General features: G+C 43.1%; 1 protein-coding gene across 1 annotated transcript in view; it reads left to right on the top strand.

Moving 5' to 3' along the window:
- The first annotated feature begins 5,873 nt into the window (after positions 1–5,873).
- The window catches only part of LOC106569249 (XK-related protein 4), a 72,191-nt gene continuing 55,856 nt past the window's right edge, over positions 5,874–22,208 (top strand). The window contains exon 1 of the mRNA XM_045694106.2: positions 5,874–6,750. Within this exon, the coding sequence (XP_045550062.1) occupies positions 6,065–6,750 (686 nt within the window). The 5' untranslated portion in view covers positions 5,874–6,064. The remainder of the gene's footprint in view (positions 6,751–22,208) is intronic.

Here is a 22,208-nt window from a genome sequence, read left to right as displayed (position 1 = left end):
ATGAAAATGAACCTTTATTGGTTGGTTAGTGACTTGTTACACTCCAATGGTTTGGGTATTTCAAACCCATTTCCGCTGACTATTTTGTCCACATTATTTTGGCACTGTACCATAGCTTTTCAATGTTTTGACACTTGCCATTTTATATTATAGTACAGTGCCTTCTGAAAGTATTCACACCCATTGACTTTTTCCACATTTTGTTGTGTTACAGCCTGAATTTAAAAGAAATTAAATTGAGATTCTGTGTCACTGACCTACACACAAAACCCCATAATGTCAAAGTGGAATTATGTTTTTAGAAGTGTTTGCAAATTAATTAAAAATGAAAAGCTGAAATGTTGTGTCAATAAGTATTCAATTATTTTCTTATGGCAAGCCTAAATAGGAGTAAAAATGTGTTTAACAAGTCACATAATAACTTGCATGGACTCACTCTGTGTGCAATAATGGTGTTTAACATGATTTTTGAATGACTACCTCATCTCTGTACCCCCCACATACAATTATCTGTAAGGTCCCTCAGTCAAGCAGTGAATTTCAAACACAGATTCTACTACAAAGACCAGGGAGGTATTCCATTGCCTCACAAAGAAGGGCACCTATCGGTAGATGGTATAAATTAAAAAAGCAGACATTAAATATCCCTTTGAGCATGGTAAAGTTATTAATTACACTTTTGATGGTGTATCAATACACCCAATCACTACAAAGATACAGGCAACCTTCCTAACTTAGTTGCTGGAGAGGAAGGAAACCCCTCAGCGATTTCACCATGAGGCCAATGGTGACTTTAAAACAGTTGCAGAGTTTAATAGCTGTGATGAGAGAAAATTGAGGATGGATCAACAACATTGTAGTTACTTCACAATACTAACCTAAATGACAGAGTGAAAAGAAGGAAGCCAGTACAGAATACAAATATTCCAAAACATGCATCCTGTTTGCAATAAGGCACTAAAGTAAAACTGCAAAAAATGTGGCAAAGAAATTAACTACCACTATTCATATTTTCAAGCATGGTGATGGCTGCTTCATGTTATAGGTGTGCTTGCCATCGGCAACAATTAGGGAGATTTGTGGGATAAAAAGACATGGAATAGAGCTAAGCACTGGAAAAGTCCTAGAGGAAAACCTGGTTCAGTCTGCTTTCCAACAGGCACTGGGAGACAAATGCACCTCTCAGCAGGACAATAAACTAAAACACAAGGCCAAATATACCCTGGAATTGCTTACCAAGAAGATATTGAATATTACTGAGTGGCCTAGTTACAGTTTTGACTTAAATCGGCTTTAAAATCTATGGCAAGAATTGAAAATGGCTGTCTAGCAATGATCAACAACCAACTTGACAGCTTGAAGAATTTTAAAAAGAATAATGTGCAAATATTGTACAATCCACATGTGCAAAGCTTTTCGAGACTTACCCAAAAGGATCCACAGCTGTAATCTCTGCCAAAGGTGATTCTAATGTGTATTGACTCAGGCGTGTGAATACTTATGCAATATATTTCTGTATTTTATTTTCAATACATTTGTAAACATTTCTAAAAACATGTTTGACTTTGCCGTTATGGGGTATTGTGTGTAGATGAGTGAGAGAAAAAAAATGATGAATACTTTCTGAAGGCACTGTAAATCCAAGACGTCTAACCCAGTTTGAAAAAGTTTCAGACGAAGCCTCTTCTCATGACAATCCTTGTTTGGTTCAGTGGACAAGCCTCCCTGTGTCACCATCTTTACAGTTAGATGCCAGTCTGAGAGCGGCTCTAGATAGCAAAGGCTACTGTCCCACTTTTAGCATGTCAGCTCTCTTACTATTCGAACGGACCTGTCACAATGGCATGTTGTCTCACCGCAGGTCCTCACTCTGTTTGAAATGTTGGGGTTTGTTGCTGAGCAACTACGGCTGTCATTAATAACAAAGGAAGAAGATTCTTCACTTGACAAAATTATCACATTTCATTCAAATTCAGAATGATGAGCAAGTTTTCTACCAGATCTGCTGATCGATATACATTTTTTCAATATTCATCACCTCTGAATTCTGCATCTGTGTGTGTTTTACATAATCTAATCATTGCAGATAGCAAGTGTAAAATGAACCCAAACCCTTCTGACAGAAAGGTCAGACTGATCTGAAACTCAGTTTATGTATCATGTTTGTTACAGGATGGTATATTTTACAATAGGATATGTCTGTAGAATATATGTATAGTAATTATAGTATAGCATGTGAATTACAGTAAATAGACTGTATCCATTGAATTGATACCATGTGTTTTAGGAGAGGATCACGGCAGCTTGCCTGGTTCTGATGACGTATGATGCTGAGGGCTGCTCTATTAATATTTCATACTGTAGATATGGCCCAGATATTTGATGCAACACTGGGCTTTGAATAGACAATGTCATCTGGATCTTTTAATATACAGTACAAACGAAGCATGAATATTTAGCGACTGCTTTCTTTTATGATAAAGAAATAATCTAGGTTGGACACGTCTTCTAAATAAAAAAAGACTCCAGTGAGTTTGTATTGTGTCCAGTACTTAACAGTAAGAGACAATGAGGGGTTAAATGCGGAAGACACATTTCAGTTGAATACTTTCCGTTGGACAACTGACTAGGTATCCCCCTTTCCTTTCCCTTTCCCATTACATTCAGATTAGTATTTATTTGCTGGTTAACACTGATGCAACTGATTCAAGAGGCCAGTGGAGTTGTATGATTGCTCCTGTCATAAAAAATTAACCTTGGAAATCATTAGGAGGAATTAATGATGGAATTCAGAGCTAGGCATAGCTATCCATTTGACAGAGTGCCTGTTCAAATCAATAAGAGTAGACAGCAGTAATTAAATTGTGGTTGCATAGGGAGGGATGTCTCCTCCACAGAACAGGGGTCTCTCTTGAATAACTAATATGCTTACTGCTGAAAGATTTTAACAGGGATTTATGGTGGAGTAATTGAAAGTGAGAATTCCACATGATAAACATGAATATGTGTGAGAATTCATTGCTGCAGACAGTTCTGAATAATGTACCTTTTCAGTTACTTAAAATCAAGAGGTGAGGGGTAAAGGTAGGAAGCACAGCTATAAAACATGGGTGAGATAATGTGGGGGCTGTCCCTAGTTCTGTGAGGTGGCCCTTATTTCATCCAGGCAAAACGTAAACAGCTCACAGCAGCCCTCCTCTTTAATGAGTTCCATCTCATGAGAATAAATAGATTGTTGAGGTTCTCTACTACAGTAGTGTTGGTAACCGTGACCAGAAATCGGCCCGGGCATTGCAAACACACCGGACCATTTTTTTCCTTGAGGCCACCAAACAGGCAATTTATTTCTAGAGGCCCCTGTTGTTATCCAAATAAACATTATGCTCAAAAACCTGCAATTCAGACAGGCCCACTTGGCCAAAGATGGACCAACCCATCTGACATTTGCCCAAACTGCATTTAGGAAAGTCTGTTTCTGGTTGGTATGGAGTGAGCCATTCCTCCACAGTGTGTTGTGTTTATGATGTGACAGACAGGTGAGCTAGGAGAGGATACAGCACCAGGTGACAGCTAGCCTGACAACTCACACTAAATGATCTCGCTGCTCTGTCGTTCGCTATATACTTTAGTCCGAGACTGCCATCATTGAAGTTCTTTATGGTGACGAGGTGCACGAAGGGCGTTGACAGTGATCGCATCGTCTCTAACCAATCAGAGTATCAAAGCCAATGACTCATTTTATAACACATCGTAGCAGGCTTGAAAAGAAACGCCTGAAACTAGATCCCCTACATACAGGTCTTGACAAGATGGGAAAAAAACTGGCAGAGGAGGTTCTCTTCTGCACTGTTCAACCAATCCAGTAAATGTGGAGGAGGAGTTAAGATGGAGTGTTGCCTTCTTAATGTCCAAAAGCGGAAGCCACACCACAGGCTCTCTTTCATTTCCCCTGAAAACCAGAACATCCAGTTGTTGTGGACTTGGCAGAGGCTACGCATTTCCAAACCGCTGCTTTACCCACGTGTGTTCTGGCTCTGGCCCAACCCTTCGGTTTCTGGACCTATCAGACGGCCCCGAATGTTCTCACATTCGGTGAAGGGTTGGGGAGGCCCTCAGAACCAGACTCATTACGGAGAAGAAACTAACATCTGTGGGTGTGGCGTAGCGTTTGGCCAGAGCAAGGAGTCTGGGTAGCCAGGTAAGGTGACAGCACCATCATTCTGGCTTAGTCACCCATAGGTGGTGTGGCTGTGGCAGTCAGAGAGAGAGAGAGAGATGGCCACAGGAACAGCAACACGGCACAAGACTGGCCAGTGGTGGAAGGAGATGTGTGACGCTCATCTTCACGTCAGTGGGGCTTGAAATGGGATCTGCCAAATGCTAGCAGTTCGAGTCACGCCAAGGTATTTATCCTCCCCTGCACCACTAATGACAGATGGTCACATCTTTGAAGATTTACCATGCGTCGCAGATTGGCTGCCTGGGAGGGAGGCTAAGGTTGTCATTCGGGGCCCCTAGGTGCCGCAGTGCCACTATATAAGCCATGACGGGTGTATTATAGTGTTTAGGAATATAGAGCTATAGTGTTGTCCTCTTTCCCCCCCATCTCCTCATTCTCACGCCTCTGTAGCATCACCTGTCTGTCAATCAGTCATGGGGCATGGATAGATTTTTCTTTGTGACAGGGTCCATATTTATATCTGGATGCTCTCCATCTCTCACACATGCACACAATTCATTAACTATTTTCCTCATTTTAGACAGCTAATACAAGCAATCTCTCAGTTTTAAATCTCAAATAATAATATTTTAGTGTCACTGTTCAGCATTTCAACGAAATACCATTGAAGCAAGGCTGTGGTCATGTTTTGAGGTTGTGCAGTTATATCGCTTGGTCGTCCTCTGGCCATGCATGCAGCCAAGCTGCGAGGAGGGCGTGTCAAAATCATAGCGGTTGTGCGGCTGTGCTTCAAATAGCCTATGGTGCGTACGGTCAAGGCATAGCCTGTTATAACTAAGGAGATCATTCATTAAAATCGCAGTCAATGACTGTGTCGGGACCCTCTAGTAATAAATGACGGGACTTGATTGCTTACCGGCGCATTCTGTATGAGGGTAGCAGTAGGCTACAGTATGAAAGTGAGTTGACGCGGAAGCTGTCCATGGTGCTGAACCGTTGTACGCACTTTACCAGAATACCCAGATGAGAAATAGGCTACATATGTGAATAGTGGGATAATTGACTACTTAACCACAAATCAACACTTTCTAGTGGGTGCGTGCGTCACTGCTACAGTTATTTATAGCTATTATATTATTTCATAGTGGCAGCAGGAGAACCCTATTCCCTCCTCACTGGGCACAGACGTCAGTCCAACGTCTAGTTTTTATTTACATTTGGTTGAGTTGTCAACTAACGTGAATTCAACGTGATTTAGGTTAAAGTTTGGGTGAAAAAATACAAAATTCTCTGAAGTTGATGACTTTTTGCAAATCCAATCAGTTTTCCACGTTGATTCACCGGTCATCACATTGCATTTTGGGGTTGAAATTATGTGGATTCAACGTTGATTCAACCAGTTTTTGCCTAGTGGGTCTGGATTAGGTTAATAGCCTATTGTATTTTGCTCATCGTTGGTCAAGTATAACCTACCTGAAATATTGGCCAGGCCTTCGATTCATTTTATTGCAGTCCTTTGGGATATATATATATATTTTAATTAGCCTATACATTTGGTTTAATTAGGCCTATCAGAGTGAATTGCAATATGCTGTAGCTCTATTGTGGCTATTGAGGAGAAATGTGAGGTGAGGAGCGACTGAGGAAGAGTTGCGAAGCAATGATGTCATAGTTTCAAGTCTGTGCCATGGGAGAGCATATGGTTCGTACCCGCTGCCGAGCGGTAGGGTTGCTTTGTTATGAACAGGCGGCGCTGTAGCTGGCGGAAGAGGAGGTCGCCCAGCCCAGTATCTCTTCGCCTGGAATACAGAAGCCGAGGGGGAGACGAGAAAACGGGAGGAGAAAAGACGGTGTTGGCTGGAGGAGAAAGAAAAAGCTACGATAATGGCCGCTAAATCGGATGGGGTATTGAAAATTAGAAAGAGCGATGTAGCGTTCACGCCTTTGCAGAATTCGGACCACTCGGGCTCAGTACAAGGACTCGTTCCAGGATCGCAGCCGGATTCGGGAACCGGGGATGGGGAATTCGTGAATGGGGAATCGCGGTGCTGTGGTTCTAATTCGACATGTCTTCGCCTTGGCAGAGAGCAGCAAACAAAATACACGATATGGGACTGTCTATGGATTCTCGCTGCAGTGGTGGTGTATTTCGCCGATGTAGGCACCGACATTTGGCTTTCTGTCGACTATTACCTCCGTCGCGACTACTGGTGGTTCGGGCTCACGCTATTTTTTGTTGTGCTAGGGTCGTTCTCCGTCCAAGTCTTTAGTTTCCGATGGTTCGTCCACGATTTCAGCACCGACGAGAGCGCCAATGCCGCCGGTGCGGCAAACTGCTCATCCCACATGGACGGGAAGCTGCTGAGTGGTTCTGCTTCACATGGAGATGTGGGCGCCCACCCGTCCACACCTCAAAGACAGGCATCCACCGCGAGCAAGAGCAACACCACAACCAACAGCAACAGCAGCACGGCAACCCCGACTAATAAGAAAAGGTCGGCGTCCTGTTCAGTATTCATATGGTCCGCGCAATCCGTCACCCACATCTTGCAGCTTGGGCAGATTTGGAGGTAAGCGTTTTATATGCTCTTTCGAATGAATAGAGTAGCACCCCATTAGCCTACGTGTGTTAACTTCTGACTGCACGTACCTCATAGCCTAGACTTAGCTCCCATCATGCCCAAGAGGGTCTACTGTTACTAATTATTAGGCACCGACTGCCATAGAACGTCTAACATTTCAGGTTTTACGCGCACTGCAAAGCATTTTGAGAAGCATACCCTGAGTAGCCTCTTGGTGGGTTATAGGTGTTATATCTTAAATAAACAATCATAGGGAGAGAAAATAGTCTGTCGTAAAACAAAATGGTATCATGTTTCATGATGTGGTATCCTTGTGAATGTGCTTGGTCCAATGGCGAGCTCGAAGTTGTGCATGTTCAATTGAATTCCTCACACCATACAGTATAGGGCTAGATTTATGTAGCCCAGCTTAGTATACAAATGGCAAACTCTTTACAACTAAGCCTATTATTTACAAACAAGTACATTATGTGTGAGGAAAGGAACAGTAATAAACCACATTGATCTCCTTAAATTAAGAATATATCAAATATGTATTTGAGACATTTGGGTTCTGAACATTGAGGGTGAGGGTATGCTGTGTGTTTATTGTGTGAGTGTGTGTGTGTGTGTGTGTGTGTGTGTGTGTGTGTGTGTGTGTGTGTGTGTGTGTGTGTGTGTGTGTGTGTGTGTGTGTGTGTGAGTGTGTGTGTGTGTGTGTGTGTGGACCAGGGCATCAATACACACTCTTTTGCAAAAAGCATGTCATGTCAGAAGAAATGGATTGTAAATTCACCCACATCAAGTTCAAAATCTATTGATAGAAACATATACTGAGGCATGATATTGAATAAAACCACATTGTAAATCCATTATTAATGAGATTGAGCTTTAACTTCAAGAATTTCTTTAATTAAATACAGGGGTCGTAACAAGCTATTAGTGGATATTGCTTCCATTCTCAATTCAATTTCTCTCTGGTGCCATCCTATTTTTTTTGTATCCATTCTGTTCCAGTCACACACAGTCTACAGTAGGCCACATGTTATCTGCGACTGGGCTAATTTAATGTGGGTGTGTTCGCACATGCATTATTATTTGCATGTGATATTATGTTTTATTGATTTTCTGTTTAGCTCCTGGCCATGCATGATCATCTACAATAATGTACATTTCATGGGGGCTTGCACCCTTGACTCCTTATGTAACTCCTTGACACTGCCACACTTGTATTTAGGGAAAGGGGAAATTCAGTTGTACAACTGAATGCCTTCAACTGAAATGTGTCTTCCGCATTTAACCCAACCCCTCTGAATCAGAGAGGTGCGGGGGGCTGCCATAATTGACATCCACGGCGCATGGGGAACAGTGCTCAGGGGCAGAACGACATATTTTTACCTTCTCAGCTCGGGGATTCGATCCAGCAACCTTTTGGTTACTGGCCCAACGCTCTAACCACTAGGCAACCTGCCGCCCCATTTAGTTTCATCATTGTTATGTCACATTGTCTGGTGCATTGAGAATACTGTAGATCTGACTCCACCAGGGTGTGTATCCTCAGAGAGTAGACAGGGTATTGTTGAGACACGGCAGTGAGCACAGTAGTCTGGGGAAATCAGGCAAAGTTGAGGGGCGGCATCCCAAATGGCACCCTATTCTTTATGTAGTGCACTACTTTGGACCAGAAGCCCTGGTCAAAGTAGTGCAGTATATAGGTAATAGGGTGCCATTTGAGACACAGACAAGGTTTTATAAATGGCTGTGTGTTAATGAAGTTCATCAGACCCAGTGTGAGCCATGTTGGTTCCTGACAACGGTTATGACATGACATCATCACCATGTGTATTATTAGCACAATGACTCTGTAATTGTTTATCCAAACAGGTTTCCATCAGATATTTCTCCAAACACTCACGTTGGAAATGGTTTGAATAATTCAGTTATTTCTGAATTATGAGTAACCTTTTTTCAAATGCATTTTCTGTATTATTTTACTCACACAATGTAAATTGCTTTTCAGTAAGGTTTTCCCCTTTCAATTGCAGCTGTAGGGTTAATAATATGGCTGTCAAACCTCCACATACAGTATTTGTATTTATTATGGATCCCCATTAGCTGCTGCCAAGGCAGCAGCTACTCTTCCTGGGGTCCAGCAAAATTATGGCAGGTTTATACAATTTTAAAAACATTACGATACATTCACAGATTTCACAACACACTGTGTGCCCTCAGGCCCATACTTCACCACTACCACATATCTACAGTACTAAATCTGTGTGTGTGTGTGTGTGTATAGTGCATATGTTATCGTGTGTGTATGCATGTGTCTGTGCCCATGTTTGTGTTGCTTCACAGTCCCCGCTGTTCCGTGAGGTGTTTTTAAAATATTATTTTACTGCTTGCAGCAGTTACTTGAAGTGGAATAGAGTTCCATGTAGTCATGGCTCTATATAGTACTGTGCACCTCCCATAGTCTGTTCTGGACTTGGGGACTGTGAAGAGACCTGATGTGGCATGTCTTGTGGAGTATGCATGGGTGTCCGAGCTGTGTGCCAGTAGTTTAGGCCGACAGCTCGGTGCATTCAACATGTCAATACCTCTCATAAATAAAAGTAGTGATGAAGTCAATCTGTCCTCCACTTTGAGCCAGGAGAGATTGACATGATATTAACATTAGCTCTTTGTGTACATCCAAGGGCCAGCCATGCTGTCCTTTTTTTGTGGCACCTGACCACACGGCTGAACAGTAGTCCAGGTGTGACAAAACTAGCGCCTGTAGGACCTGCCTTGTTGATAGTGTTGTTAAGAAGGCAGAACATCGCTTTATTATGGACAGACTTCTCCCCCTCTTAGCTACTACTGTATCAATGTTTTGACCATGATAGTTTACAATATAGGGTTACTCCAAGCAGTTTAGTCATCTCAACTTGCACAATTTCCATATTATTTATTACAAGATTTAGTTGAGGTTTAGTGAATGTTTTGTCCCAAATACAATGCTTTTAGTTTTATAAATATTTAGGGCTATATTCCTTGCCTCCCACTCTGAAACTAACTGTAGCTCTTTGTTAAGTGTTGCAGTCATTTCGGTCGCTGTGGTAGCTGACGTGTATGGTGTTGAGTCATCCGCATACATAGACACTCTGGCTTTACTCAAAGTCAGTGGCATGTCGTTAGTAAAAATTGAAAAAAGCAAGGGGCCTAAACAGCTATCCTAGGGAATTCCGGATTCAACCTGGATTATGTTTGAGAGGCTTCCATTAAAGAACACCCTCTTTATCCACATTATAGCAGGGGGTGTAAAGCCATAACACATACATTTTTCCAGCTGCAGACTATGATCGATAATGTCAAAAGCTGCACTGAAGTCTAACAAGACAGCCCCCACAATCATTGTTATCATAAATGTATCATCAGAAGTCCAGATGTTTGTTGTATACGTCACATCTTTGGATTGACACTTACAGTACCAGTGAAAAGTTTGGACACGCCTACTCATTCAAGGGTTTTTCTTTATTTTTACTATTTTCTATATTGTAAAATAATAGTGAAGACATTAATACCATGAAATAACATATGGAATCATGTAGTAACCATTTGTTTTTAACAAATCAAAATATATGTTATATTTGAGATTCTTCAAAGTACCCACCCTTTGCCTTGACAGCTTTGCACACTCTTGGCATTCTGTCAACCAGCTTCACCCGGAATTATTTTCCAACAGGAGTTTACGAACATGCTGAGCACTTGTTGGCTGCTTTTCCTTCATTTTGTGGTCCAACGAATCTCAATTGGGTTGAGGTTGGTGATTGTGGAGACCATGTCACCGGATGCAGCACTCCATCACTCTCCTTCTTGGTCAAATAGCCCTTACACAGCCTGGAGGTGTGTTGGGTCATTGTCCTGTTGAAAAACAAATGATAGTCCCACTAAGCGCGAACCAGATGGGATGGCGTATCACTGCAGAATGCTGTGGTAGCCATGCTGGTAAATAAAACACTGGCAGTGTCACCAGCAAAGCACCCCCACACCTCCTCCTCCATGCTTTATGGTGGGAACTACACAGACGTTCTACTCTGCATCTCACAAAGACAGAGCGGTTGGAACCAAAAATCACAAATTTGGACTCATCAGACCACAGGACAAATTTCCACCGGTCTAATGTCCATTGTTCGTGTTTCTTGGCCCAAGCAAGTCTCTTCTTCTTATTGGTGTCTTTTAGTAGTGGTTTCTTTGCAGCAATTCGACCATGAAGGCCTGATTCATGCAGTCTCCTCTGAACAGTTGATGTTGAGATGTGTCTGTTACTTGAACTCTGTGAAGCATTTATTTGGGCTGCAATTTCTGAGGTGCAGCTAACTCTAATGAACTTATCCTCTACAGGTAACTCTGGGTCTTCCTTTCCTGTGGCGGTCCTCATGAGAATCAGTTTCATCATAGCGCTTGATGGTTTTTGCGACTGCACTTGAAGAAACTTTCAAAGTTCTTTGAACTTGGTATTTGGACTTGGTATTTTACCAAATAGGGCTATCTTCTGTATACCACCCTTACCTTGTAACAACACAATTGATTGGCTCAAATGCATTAAGAAGGAAAGAAATTCCACAAATTAGCTTTTAGCAAAGCACACCTGTTAATTGAAATGCATTCCAGGTGACTACCTCATGAAGCTGGTTGAGAGAATGCCAAGAGTGTGCAAAGCTGCCATCAAGGCAAAGGGTGGCTACTTTGAAGAATCTCAATTATAAAATATATTTTGATTTGTTTAACACTTTTTTGGTACCACATGATTACATATGTGTTATATCATAGTTTTGATGTCTTCACTATTATTCTACTATGTAGAAAATAGTAAAAATAAAGAAACCCAGGAATAAATAGGTGTGTACTCTATCTCACAATGGAATACACACGATTGCATTTCAAATGAGCAGCCAGGCAGCCTCAGTGTATACAGTATATACAGTGCGTTCGGAAAGTATACAGACCCCTTGACTTTTTCCACATTTTGTTACGTTATTCTAAAATTGATTTTAAAAAAATCCCTCAATCTACACACAATACCCCATAATGACAAAGTGAAAACAGATTTATAGAATTTTTTTCAAATGTATTAAAAATAAACAGATACCTTTTTTATATAAGTATTCAGACCTTTGCTATGAGACTCGAAATAGAGCTCAGGTGCATTCTGTTTCCATTGATCATCCTTGAGATGTTTCTACAACTTGATTGGAGTCCATCTGTGGTAAATTCAATTGATTGGACATGATTTGGAAAGGCTCACACCTGCCTATAGAAGTTCCCACAGTTAACAGTTTATGTAAGAGTAAAAACCAAGATGTGAGGTCAAATGAATTGTCCGTAGAGCTCCGAGACAGGGTTGTGTCGAGGCATAGATCTGGGGAAGGGTACCAAAACATTTCTGCAACTTTACAAGTCCAAGAACACAGTGGCCTCCATCATTCTTAAATGGAAGAAGTTTGGAACCACCGAGACTCTTCCTAGTGCTGGCCGCCCGGCCAAACTGAGCAAGCGGGGGAGAAGGGTCTTGTTCAGGGAGGTGACCAAGAACCTGATGTTCACTGTCAGAGCTCCAGAGTTCCTCTGTGGAGATGGGAGAATCTTCCAGATGGACAACCATTTCTGTAGCACTCCACCAATCAGGCCTTTATGGTAGAGTGTCCAGACGGAAGCCACTCCTTAAAGGAACATGAAGCCCGCTTGGAGTTTGCCAAAAAGCAGCTAAAGACTCTCAGACCCTGAGAAAAAAGATTCTCTGGTCTGATGAAACCATGATTTAACTCTTTGGCCTGAATGCCAAGTGTCACTTCTGGAGGAAACATGTCACCATCCCTATGGTGAAGCATGTTGGTGGCAGCATCATGCTGTGGGGATGTTTTTCAGGGGCAGGGACTGGGAGACTAGTCAGGATCGAGGGAAAGATGAACGGAGCAAAGTACAGAGAGATACTTGATGAAAACCTGCCCCAGTGCTCTCAGGACCTCAGACTGGGGCGAAGGTTCTACTTCCAACAGGAAAATTACCCTAAGCACACAGCCAAAACACCGCAGCAATGGCTTCGAGTCTCTGAATGTCCTTGAGTGGCCCAGCCAGAGCCCAGACTTAAACCCAATCGAACATCTCTGGAGAGACCTGAAAATAGCTGTGCAGCAACGCTCCCCATCCAACTTGACAGAGCTTGAGCTGATCTGCAGAGAAGAATGAGAGAAACTCCCCAAATACAGGTGTGCCAAGCTTGTAGCGTCATACCCAAGAAGACTCGAAGCTGTGATCGCTGCCAAACCTGTTTTTGCGTCATCATTATGGGGTATTGTGTGTAGATGGATGAGGAATAAAAACGATTTAATATATTTTAGAATAAGGCTATAACGTAACAATATGGAATAAGTCAAGGATTCTGAATACTTTCCAAATGCACTGTCGGTTTTTTAGTGTATCTGTACTTTACTATTTCTGATGACTTTTAGTTTTACTCCACTACATTCCTAAAGAAAATAGTCTACATTTTCCCTGACACCCAAAAGTACTCGTTACATTTCCAATGCTTAGCTGGTCAGGAAAATGGTCCAATTCACACACACTTATCAAGAGAAAATCCCTGGTCATCCATACAGCCTCTGAGATCTGGCCGATTCACTAAACACATGCTTCTTTTGTCAATGATTGTGGAAGTCTTGGAATGTGCCCCAGGCTATCCGTGAATTAAAACAACAAGTAAATCATGGCGTCTGGTTTGCTTAATATAAGGAATGTGAAATGATTTTTACTTTTGATACTTAAGTATATTTTAGCAATTATATCTACTTTTGATACTTATGTATATTTAAAACCAAATACTGTTTTTCTTTACTCAAGTAGCATTTTATTGGGTGGCTTTTACTTTTACTTGAGTCATTTTCGATTAAGGTATGTTCACTTTTACTCAAGTGTGACATTTGGGTACTTTTTCCCACCACTGTCTACCAGCTGGACCAAACCGTTGAGGTTTTGCTCCAGATCCTCTTGTGCCACCACCCACCTTTTCTACGATAGCTCACTGGCAATTGGATTCGGAACACATAATTTAAGCACAGAATTCACTAGCGTTGGAAGAAAACATCTAGAGTTCTGCTTTCTGGTCACGCCCAGTGTCCATGTAATCTCTCACTACTGTAGAAGTACACTATCTCTGGAAGATTGATCATAATCAGAGTGATCATATAACGGTTGTATAGTTTAACGAGTCAATGGGTCAGGCTTCTGCTATACATACTGTATATTGCTATACAACTCTGTAACCTCACGAGTCAGTCCCTTATGTATAGAGCTATTATGTACATTGTAATGTATACAGTACAACACTCTTTATTGAATCCAATGCATTCTCTAGCTGCATCCTCATTTTGTCAACCACTGTGTGCATAATGAATGTATACTGAATCCTGTCATGGAGATGATGCCTCTCCTTCGATACGTCCCAAATATCACCCTATTCCTTATGTAGTGCACTACTACCCTATGAGCAAAAGTAGTGCAGTATATTAGTAATAGGGAACCCATTTGGGACGCAGACCTTGTCTTGTGTGTGAAGTATCATTCTTAGGACGCCATGTATAGGTGATTTATGATAGCATCAGTGTATCTTCAATCTGTACTAATGACTACATTTTGTGTAGGATGATGCTCGTAGGCTATTTTGTATTTGGAAGACTGCCATATTTCTAATCTGTGCATAGTATGCATCACAGGTTGTAGTTTCAAGTTCTGTTTACAGAGAATGAGGGATATTTGCTGTTGATTTATTTTTGGAGTACAACTGTCAACACTATTTCACAGAGTTCTGAATTAAAACACGTGCATAGTCTTCTATGGTAATAGTTTTCATGTTTTGATTAGTTAACAGTCCCCTGTTCGTCAGGGGCGCTGTGAGAGTTATTTAAGAACTATTCAAAGAGGTAGGGTTTCAGACATTTCGCAAGATGGGCAGGGACTCTGCTGTCTTGACTTTAGGGGGAAGAAGAGCTTTGACTGCATTGGGAGCTGCCCTCCCGTAGAGGTGGGAGGGCTAAGAGACCAGATGTGGCGGAACAGAGTGCTCGGGTTGGGATGTAGGGTTTGAGCATAGCCTGAAGGTAAAGAGGGGCAGTTCCCCTTGCTGGTCCATAGGCAAGCACCAGGGTCTTGAAGAGGATGCGAGCTTTGGCTGGAAGCCAGTGGAGTGTGCAGAGGAGCAGAGTGACATGGGAGAATATAGGAAGGTTGAAAACCAGGCGGGCTGTGGCATTCTGGATAAATTGCAGGGGTTTGATGGCACAAGCGGGGAGCCCAGCCAACAGAGATAAAGTAGTCTAGACAGGAAATTACAAGTGCCTGGATTAAGACCTTCGCCGCTTCCTGTGTGAGGAAAGGTCCTACTCTACGGATGTTGTAGACTATGATCCTGCAGGAGCGAGTCACTTTTTTGATGTTTGCAGAGAATGACAAGGTGTTGTCCAGGGTCACGCTAAGGTTCATTGCACTCTGGAAGGAGGATACTGTGGAGTTGTCAACCATGATGGAGAGATCTTGGAGCGGGCAGGCCTTCCCCGGGAGGAAGAGCAGCTCTGTTTTGTCGAGGTTGAGTTTGAGGTGGTGGGCCGACATCCAAGCTGAGATGTATGCAAGGCACGCATAGATGCGTGTCCCCACCTGGGTGTCAGAAGGGGGAAGGAGAAGGGTAGTTAAGTGTAATCTGCAAAGCAATGATGGGAGAGACCATGTGAGGATCTGGCAGAGCCGAGTGACAAAAAAAAGATTAGGGGGTAGATCAACTTTAATATTGCAGAAAGACTGTAGCTTCCACCAATGTAATTGTCTGCATCACTTCCAATCCCCCATATATTTTTTTGCAAATATACATACATACATACATACGCACCCGCACACACACAATCTTTAAAAATATATATTTCCTTTATTACCCTCCAACCTTACCACCCCTCCCCCAATTGGAGCAAACTAGTGAACAACAACGCTTAGGCCTGTATTTCCAGCGTATACATACTATATACATTTTATGGACACAGTCTATTTTACAATAGTTTCATTTTATTTGTTTTTAACTCTTGACCTTCCTCTACCCTCAACCTCTCCCATATATTTATGATGTTCATCCGTTTTGATTTCTATTTGCCATATCTTTCAAACTGTGCTCTTTTCAAAAAAGTTCTTAACCTATATATGTTTCACGGGCACAATATGTTTTACATTAGTTATCTTGTTGTTATTAGTTGTTATTAGTCCCAAACTTCAGCTCCATTCAATCCATCCCATCAATCTCTTAACACCATCCATATTGGATTTCTATTTGACATAACTGTGCTGTGATGTTTCACAAAAGTTCTGAACCTTTCTATTCTCATTGTTTCTACAGATTGTAAATTGAAAGTAAACATTTTTGCTGAAAGTATTATATTATTAATCGATTGACTATGACTTTTCAGATCGCCCAGTAGTGCACCAGGTAAATATTGCAATTCTTCAGCCATTCCTGGGCCTGTGACCAAAAATAAGCTACATATGGACAGTACCAAAACTAATGATCTAATGATTCTGCCTCTTCGCAGAAAAATCTGCAGAGTTGGGAAGGTTGTATCCTCCATATAAATAACATTATATTGGTTGCAAGAATTCTGTATAATTTAAATAAAAAAATGCTAAGTTTTGCGCATCAGTTCATAAACCATGTGCCATGGAATCGGTACCTCAAAAATCTCTTCCCAATTATTTTGCAATCTATATGGCACGGCTGTCAATTTTTTGGTCCTTAAATGAAACTGGTATACTTTTTTATTTATCACAATTTTCTTGAACCAATTATGGTCTTTAATGCAGGGCCGACAGACAAGTTCCTTACTTTTTTCCCCTTCCACTTTCCTCTTCCATTTTTGCGTAATACTGCAAATAGTTGGTTTTCATTTTGGGTAGAACAGATATTTCCATATGTTTTAGTTAGCTGCATGTATGACACCTCCACCAATCGTATTTATGATTGGTGTATTTATGTATTTATGATATAATTTACGAAGATTATACCTTTTTATAAACATAAAAAAAACGTATATCTGAGTTTTGTTTGTTCTGTCTTTTCTGGTGAATTAAATTGAAATTGCAACCAACTTTCTATGGCTTGTTTTAAAAATAGCGAGTGGCTTCATGGAAAGAGAAAAAGGAGAGGACATAGAACCGAACCATAGGGGACACCAGTAGTGAGAGCACATGGTTCAGACACAGATCCTCTCCACGCCACCTGGTAGGAGTGACCTGCCAGGTAGGATGCAATCCAGGAGTGTGCAGAGCCTGAGACACCCAATCCTGAGAGGGTGGAGAGGAGGATCTGATAGTAAACTGTGTTGAATGCAGCGGATAGATCTAGCAGGATGACAACAGAGGAGAGAGAGTCAGCTTTGGTGGAACGGAGAGCCTCTGTGACACAGAGGAGAGCGGTCTCAGTTGAGTGAGCTGCCTTGAAGCCTGACCGGTTAGGGTCAAGAAAATCATTCTGAGAGAGATAGCGAGAGAGTTGGTCAGAGACAGCAGGCTCAAGTGGTTTGGAAATAAAATAAAGAAGGGATATATATATAAATATAAAAGACCCCCTTTTTCTCCCAAATTCCGACCTTGTCACATCGCTGCATCTCCCCAACGGGCTCGGGAGGCGAAGGTCGAGTCATGCATCCTCCGAAACATGACCCGCCAAACCGTGCTTCTTAACACCTGCTCGCTTAACCCGGAAGCCAGCCGCACCAATGTGTCGGAGGAAACACCGTTCACCTGGCCAGCCGGACATCACGAGTCACTAGTCACAGAGAGGGGAGAAAGAGGTCAAGGTGTAGGGTAGTTCTGTGTGAGTGGGATTAGTGGGCTCAGTAGGCTGAGTGAATGAGGAGCAGATGCCGTCAACCTTTTTTTCATTAGTGGTTGACAAAGTCGTTCGCAGAGAGTGAGGGGGGGAGAAGGTGGAGGATTAAGGAGGGAAGAGAAAGTGGAGAAGAGTCACAGGGCTGGAGGCAGAAGCTTTTAGAGTGATAGAAAGCAGCTTTAGCAGCAGATACCGAGAAAGAGAAGGTGGAGAGGAGGGAGTGGAAGGATGATAGGTCCTCCAGAAGTTTAGTTTTCCTCCATTTCCGCTCAGCTGCCAGCAGCCCTGTTCTGTTAGCACGCAGTGAGCTATTTGGCCATAGAGCAGGAGGGGAAGGATCGAGCCGGCCAGGAGGATATGGGACACTGAGATGCTGACAGGGAGGAAAGTAGGGTCGAAGAGCCAGAGTCAGGAGACAGGAGGGAGAAGGATTTAGCAGAGAGAGGATAGGATAGAAGAGGAGAGAGTAGTGGGAGAGAGACAGCAAAGATTGCAGTGGTGCATCTGGGTAGGGACTGAGTGGGTAGGGATGGAGGGGAGATGGAGAGAAAAGGAAACAAAGTAGGGATCAGAGACACGGAGGGGGGTTTACAGTGAGATTAGTAGGCGAACAGCCTCTAGTGAAGATGAAGTACAACATATTGCCTGCGTTGTGAGTATGAGGTGACTGGGAAAGAGTGAGATCAAAAGAGGCAAGGAGGGGAAAGAAAGAGGTGGAAAGAAATTAATTGAAGTCAGACGTCGAAGTCGCCTAGTACGATGAGTGGTGAGCCATCGTCGGGAAATTAGCTTATCAAGGTGTCTAGCTCATTGAGGAACTCTCCAAGGGCACCTGGTGGGCAATAGATGACAACAATGTTAGGCTTGAGTGGACAAGTGACAGTGACTGCATGGAATTCAAATTAGGAGATGAACAGGTGAGTGAGGGAGAAAATAGAAAATATCCAGAAATGAGTAGCACGGTGCCACCACCGTGACGACCTGATGCTCTCGGACTTTGAGAGAACACCTAGTCAATTTACGACATAGCAGCTGGAGTAGCAGCGTTCTCTGGGGTGATCTATGTCTCTGTCGGTGCCAAAAAGTGTATGGACTGAAGGGCAATATAGGCTGAGATTAACTCCGCTTTATTGAACGCAGATTGGCAGTTCCAAATGCTGCCGGAGACTAGGAAATCCGCATGGGTTGTGCACGCAGGGTACAAAAAATTATAAGGGTTGCAGCCACCAGGTAAGCATCTTTAAAACCTACAGGGAGAGGAGTGAACTGGGATAGAAATCACGCACATACTTGCCAAAGCTACAAAAGAGCTAAATGAGATCATCAGAAAATAACTAGGTAAGATACTCAAGTGAGAGAGTGATGTGGAGCCTTCCTCTCTTTACTTCCTCAAACAACTCGGCAGAACGTCTTTGTTTCGGCGACAACACTGTCGTTTGACAATACCACCGTTTACAGCTGCCACTGAAAAAAACAGGGGAAACTAAAGGACTAACACTAATTGCCTAGCAAAGGTGAAAGACATACCTCCCAGCACTGATGCTGATTGCCTAGTAGAGGTGAAGAAAACACCCCCCTAACATACAACACACCCGCAAATTAGCAAGACTGTTAGACAAATAGGCCTGAAACTAGTCCACAGCAACAGTCACAAGTACTGAGCAATGATTTAAGTAGGTAAAAGAAAGGTAAAAGGTAGGTAAAAGGTAAAAGAAAGCAATTCAATTAAATTGCCCTAGCAAGACAATACCAACAGCTAAAAATGCCACTGGCGAAGAAGGCAGATGTTTTACGTGTGCCCAACCGATTGTGTTTTTTTGTTTGTTAATTTGTTTTTTGTAACTTATTTTTTTTACTTATTTTGCACATAATGTTGCCGCTACCGTCTCTTATGACCGAAAATAACTTCTGGACAATACTCACCATGCGATTACTCACCACAGACTGGCAGAATCCTTTTTTTCCTTTAACGAGTCTGACGAGCCCAACGCGAACAATATACTGCTTTCTCGGGAACAGGCCCAGATCCCCGTGATTTGTGTGAAGAGGAGGCAGAGAAAAAGGGGCCAAAGGGAGGTCTGCCTTCTGAGAATTCGTAGGCGATCAAATAAACCCCCACTTCCTTCCATTCTGCTAGCAAACGTGCAATCGTTGGAGAATAAAATGCATGACCTACGCGCAGGATTAAACTACCAACAGGACGTTGAAAACTGTAAGTCGTGGTTTAACAATGACACTATCAACATACAGCTGGCTGGTTATACGCTGTACCGGCAGGATAGAACAGCGGCGTCTGGTAAAACAAGGGGCGGCGGGCTATGTATTTTTATAAATAACTAAGGAATATCTAAGGAAGTCTCGAGCTATTGCTTGCCTGAGGTAGAGTATCTCATGATAAGCTGTAGACCACACTATCTACCTAGAGAGTTTTCATCTGTGTTTTTCGTAGCTGTTTACGTACCACCACAGTCAGAGGCTGGCACTAAGACAGCATTGAATGAGCTGTATTCCGCCATAAGTGAACAAGAAAACGCTCACCTAGGAGGCGCTCCTAGTATCCAGGGACTTTAATGCAGAGAAACTTAAATCAGTTTTACCTAATTTCTATCAGCATGTTAAATGTGCAACCAGAGGGGAAAAAAACTCTGGATCACCTTTACTCCACACACAGAGACACATACAAAGCTCTCCCTCGCCCTCCATTTGGCAAATCTGACCATAATTCTATCTTACTGATTCGTGCTTACAAGCAAAAATTAAAGCTGGAAGCACCAGTGACTAGATCAATTAAAAAAGTGGTCAGATGAAGCAGATGCTAAACTACAGGACTGTTTTGCTAGCACAGACTGGAATATGTTCCAGGATTATTCCGATGGCTTTGAGGAGTACACCACATCAGTCACTGGCTTCCTAAATAAGTGCATCGATGACGTTGTCCCCAGATGACGTTGTCCCCAGTGACCATACGTACATACCCCAACCAGAAGCCATGGATTACGTATAACATCCGCACTGAGCTAAAGGCTAGAGCTGCCACTTTCAAGGAGCGGGACTCTAACCCGGAGCTTATAAGAAATCCCGCTATGCCCTCTGACAGACCATCAAACAGGCAAAGCGTGAATACAGGACTAAGATCGAATCGTACTACACCGTCTCTGACACTCGTTGGATGTGGCAGGGCTTGCAAACCGTTACGTACTACGAAGGGAAGCACAGCCGAGAACTGCCCAATGACACGGGCCTACCAGACGAGCTAAATTACTTCTATACTCGCTGCCCAGTGACACGAGCCTACCAGACGAGCTAAACTACTTCTATACTCGCTTCAAGGCAAATGGCACTGAAACATGCATAAGAGCATCAGCTGTTCCAGAAGACAGTGTGATCACTCCCCAGCCGATGTGAGTAAGACCTTTAAACAGGTCAACATTCACAAGGCCGCAGGGCCAGATGGATTACCAGAACGTGTACTGCGAGAATGCGCTGACCAACTGGCAAGTGTCTTCACTGACATTTCCAACCTCCCTGTCTGTGTCTGAAATACCAACATGTTTTAAGCAGACCACCATAGTGCCTGTGCCCAAGAACACTAAGGTAACCTGCCTAAATGACTACCGACCCTTAGCACTCACGTCTGTAGCCATGACGGGCTTTGAAAGGCTGGTAATGGGTCACATCAACACCATTATCCCAGAAACCCTAGACCCACTCCAATTTGCATACCGCCCCAACAGATCCACAGATGATGCAATCTCTATTGCACTCCACACTGCCCTTTCCCACCTGGACAAAAGGAACACCTATGTCAGAATGCTATTCATCGACTACAGCTCAGCGTTCAACACCAGAATGCCCTTAAAGCTCATCAATAAGCTAATGACCCTGGGACTAAACACCTCCCTCTGCAAATGGATCCTGGACTTCCTGACGGGCCGCCCCCGGGTGGTAAGGGTAGGTAACAACACATCCGCCATGCTGATCCTCAACACAGGGGCCTCTCAGGGGTGTGTGCTCAGCTCCCTCCTGTACTCCCTGGTCACTCATGACAGCACTGTCAGGCATGACTCCAACAGCATCATTACGTTTGCCGATGACACACCAGTGGTAGGCCTGATCACTGACAACAACGAGACAGCCGATAGGGAGGAGGTCAGAGACCTGGCCCTGTGGTGCCAGAACAACAACAACCTCTCCTTCAATGTGATCAAGACAAAGGAGATGATTGTGGACTACAGGAAAAAGAGGACCGAGCACGCCCCCATTCTCATCGACGGGGCTGCAGTGGAGCAGGTTGAGAGATACACGTTCCTTGGTGTCCACATCACCAACAAACTAACATGGTCCAAGCACACCAAGACAGTTGTGAAGAGGGCACGACAAAACCTATTCCAGCCACCGTAGTCATAGACTGTTGTCTCTTCTACCGCACAGCAAGCGGTACCGGAGCGGCAAGTCTAGATTCCAGAGGTTTCTAAACAGCTTCTACCCCAAGCCATAAGACTCCTGAACACCTAATCAAATGGCTACCCCCCCCCCCCCCTTTTACACCGCTGCTACTCTCTGT

The sequence above is a fragment of the Salmo salar genome, chromosome 14, assembly GCF_965601325.2.
Source record: "Salmo salar chromosome 14, fSalSal1, whole genome shotgun sequence".
Taxonomy (NCBI): Eukaryota; Metazoa; Chordata; class Actinopteri; order Salmoniformes; family Salmonidae; genus Salmo; species Salmo salar.
The sequence above is the reverse complement of the archived record's forward strand: the minus strand, read 5'-3'. Positions and strand labels throughout refer to the sequence as shown.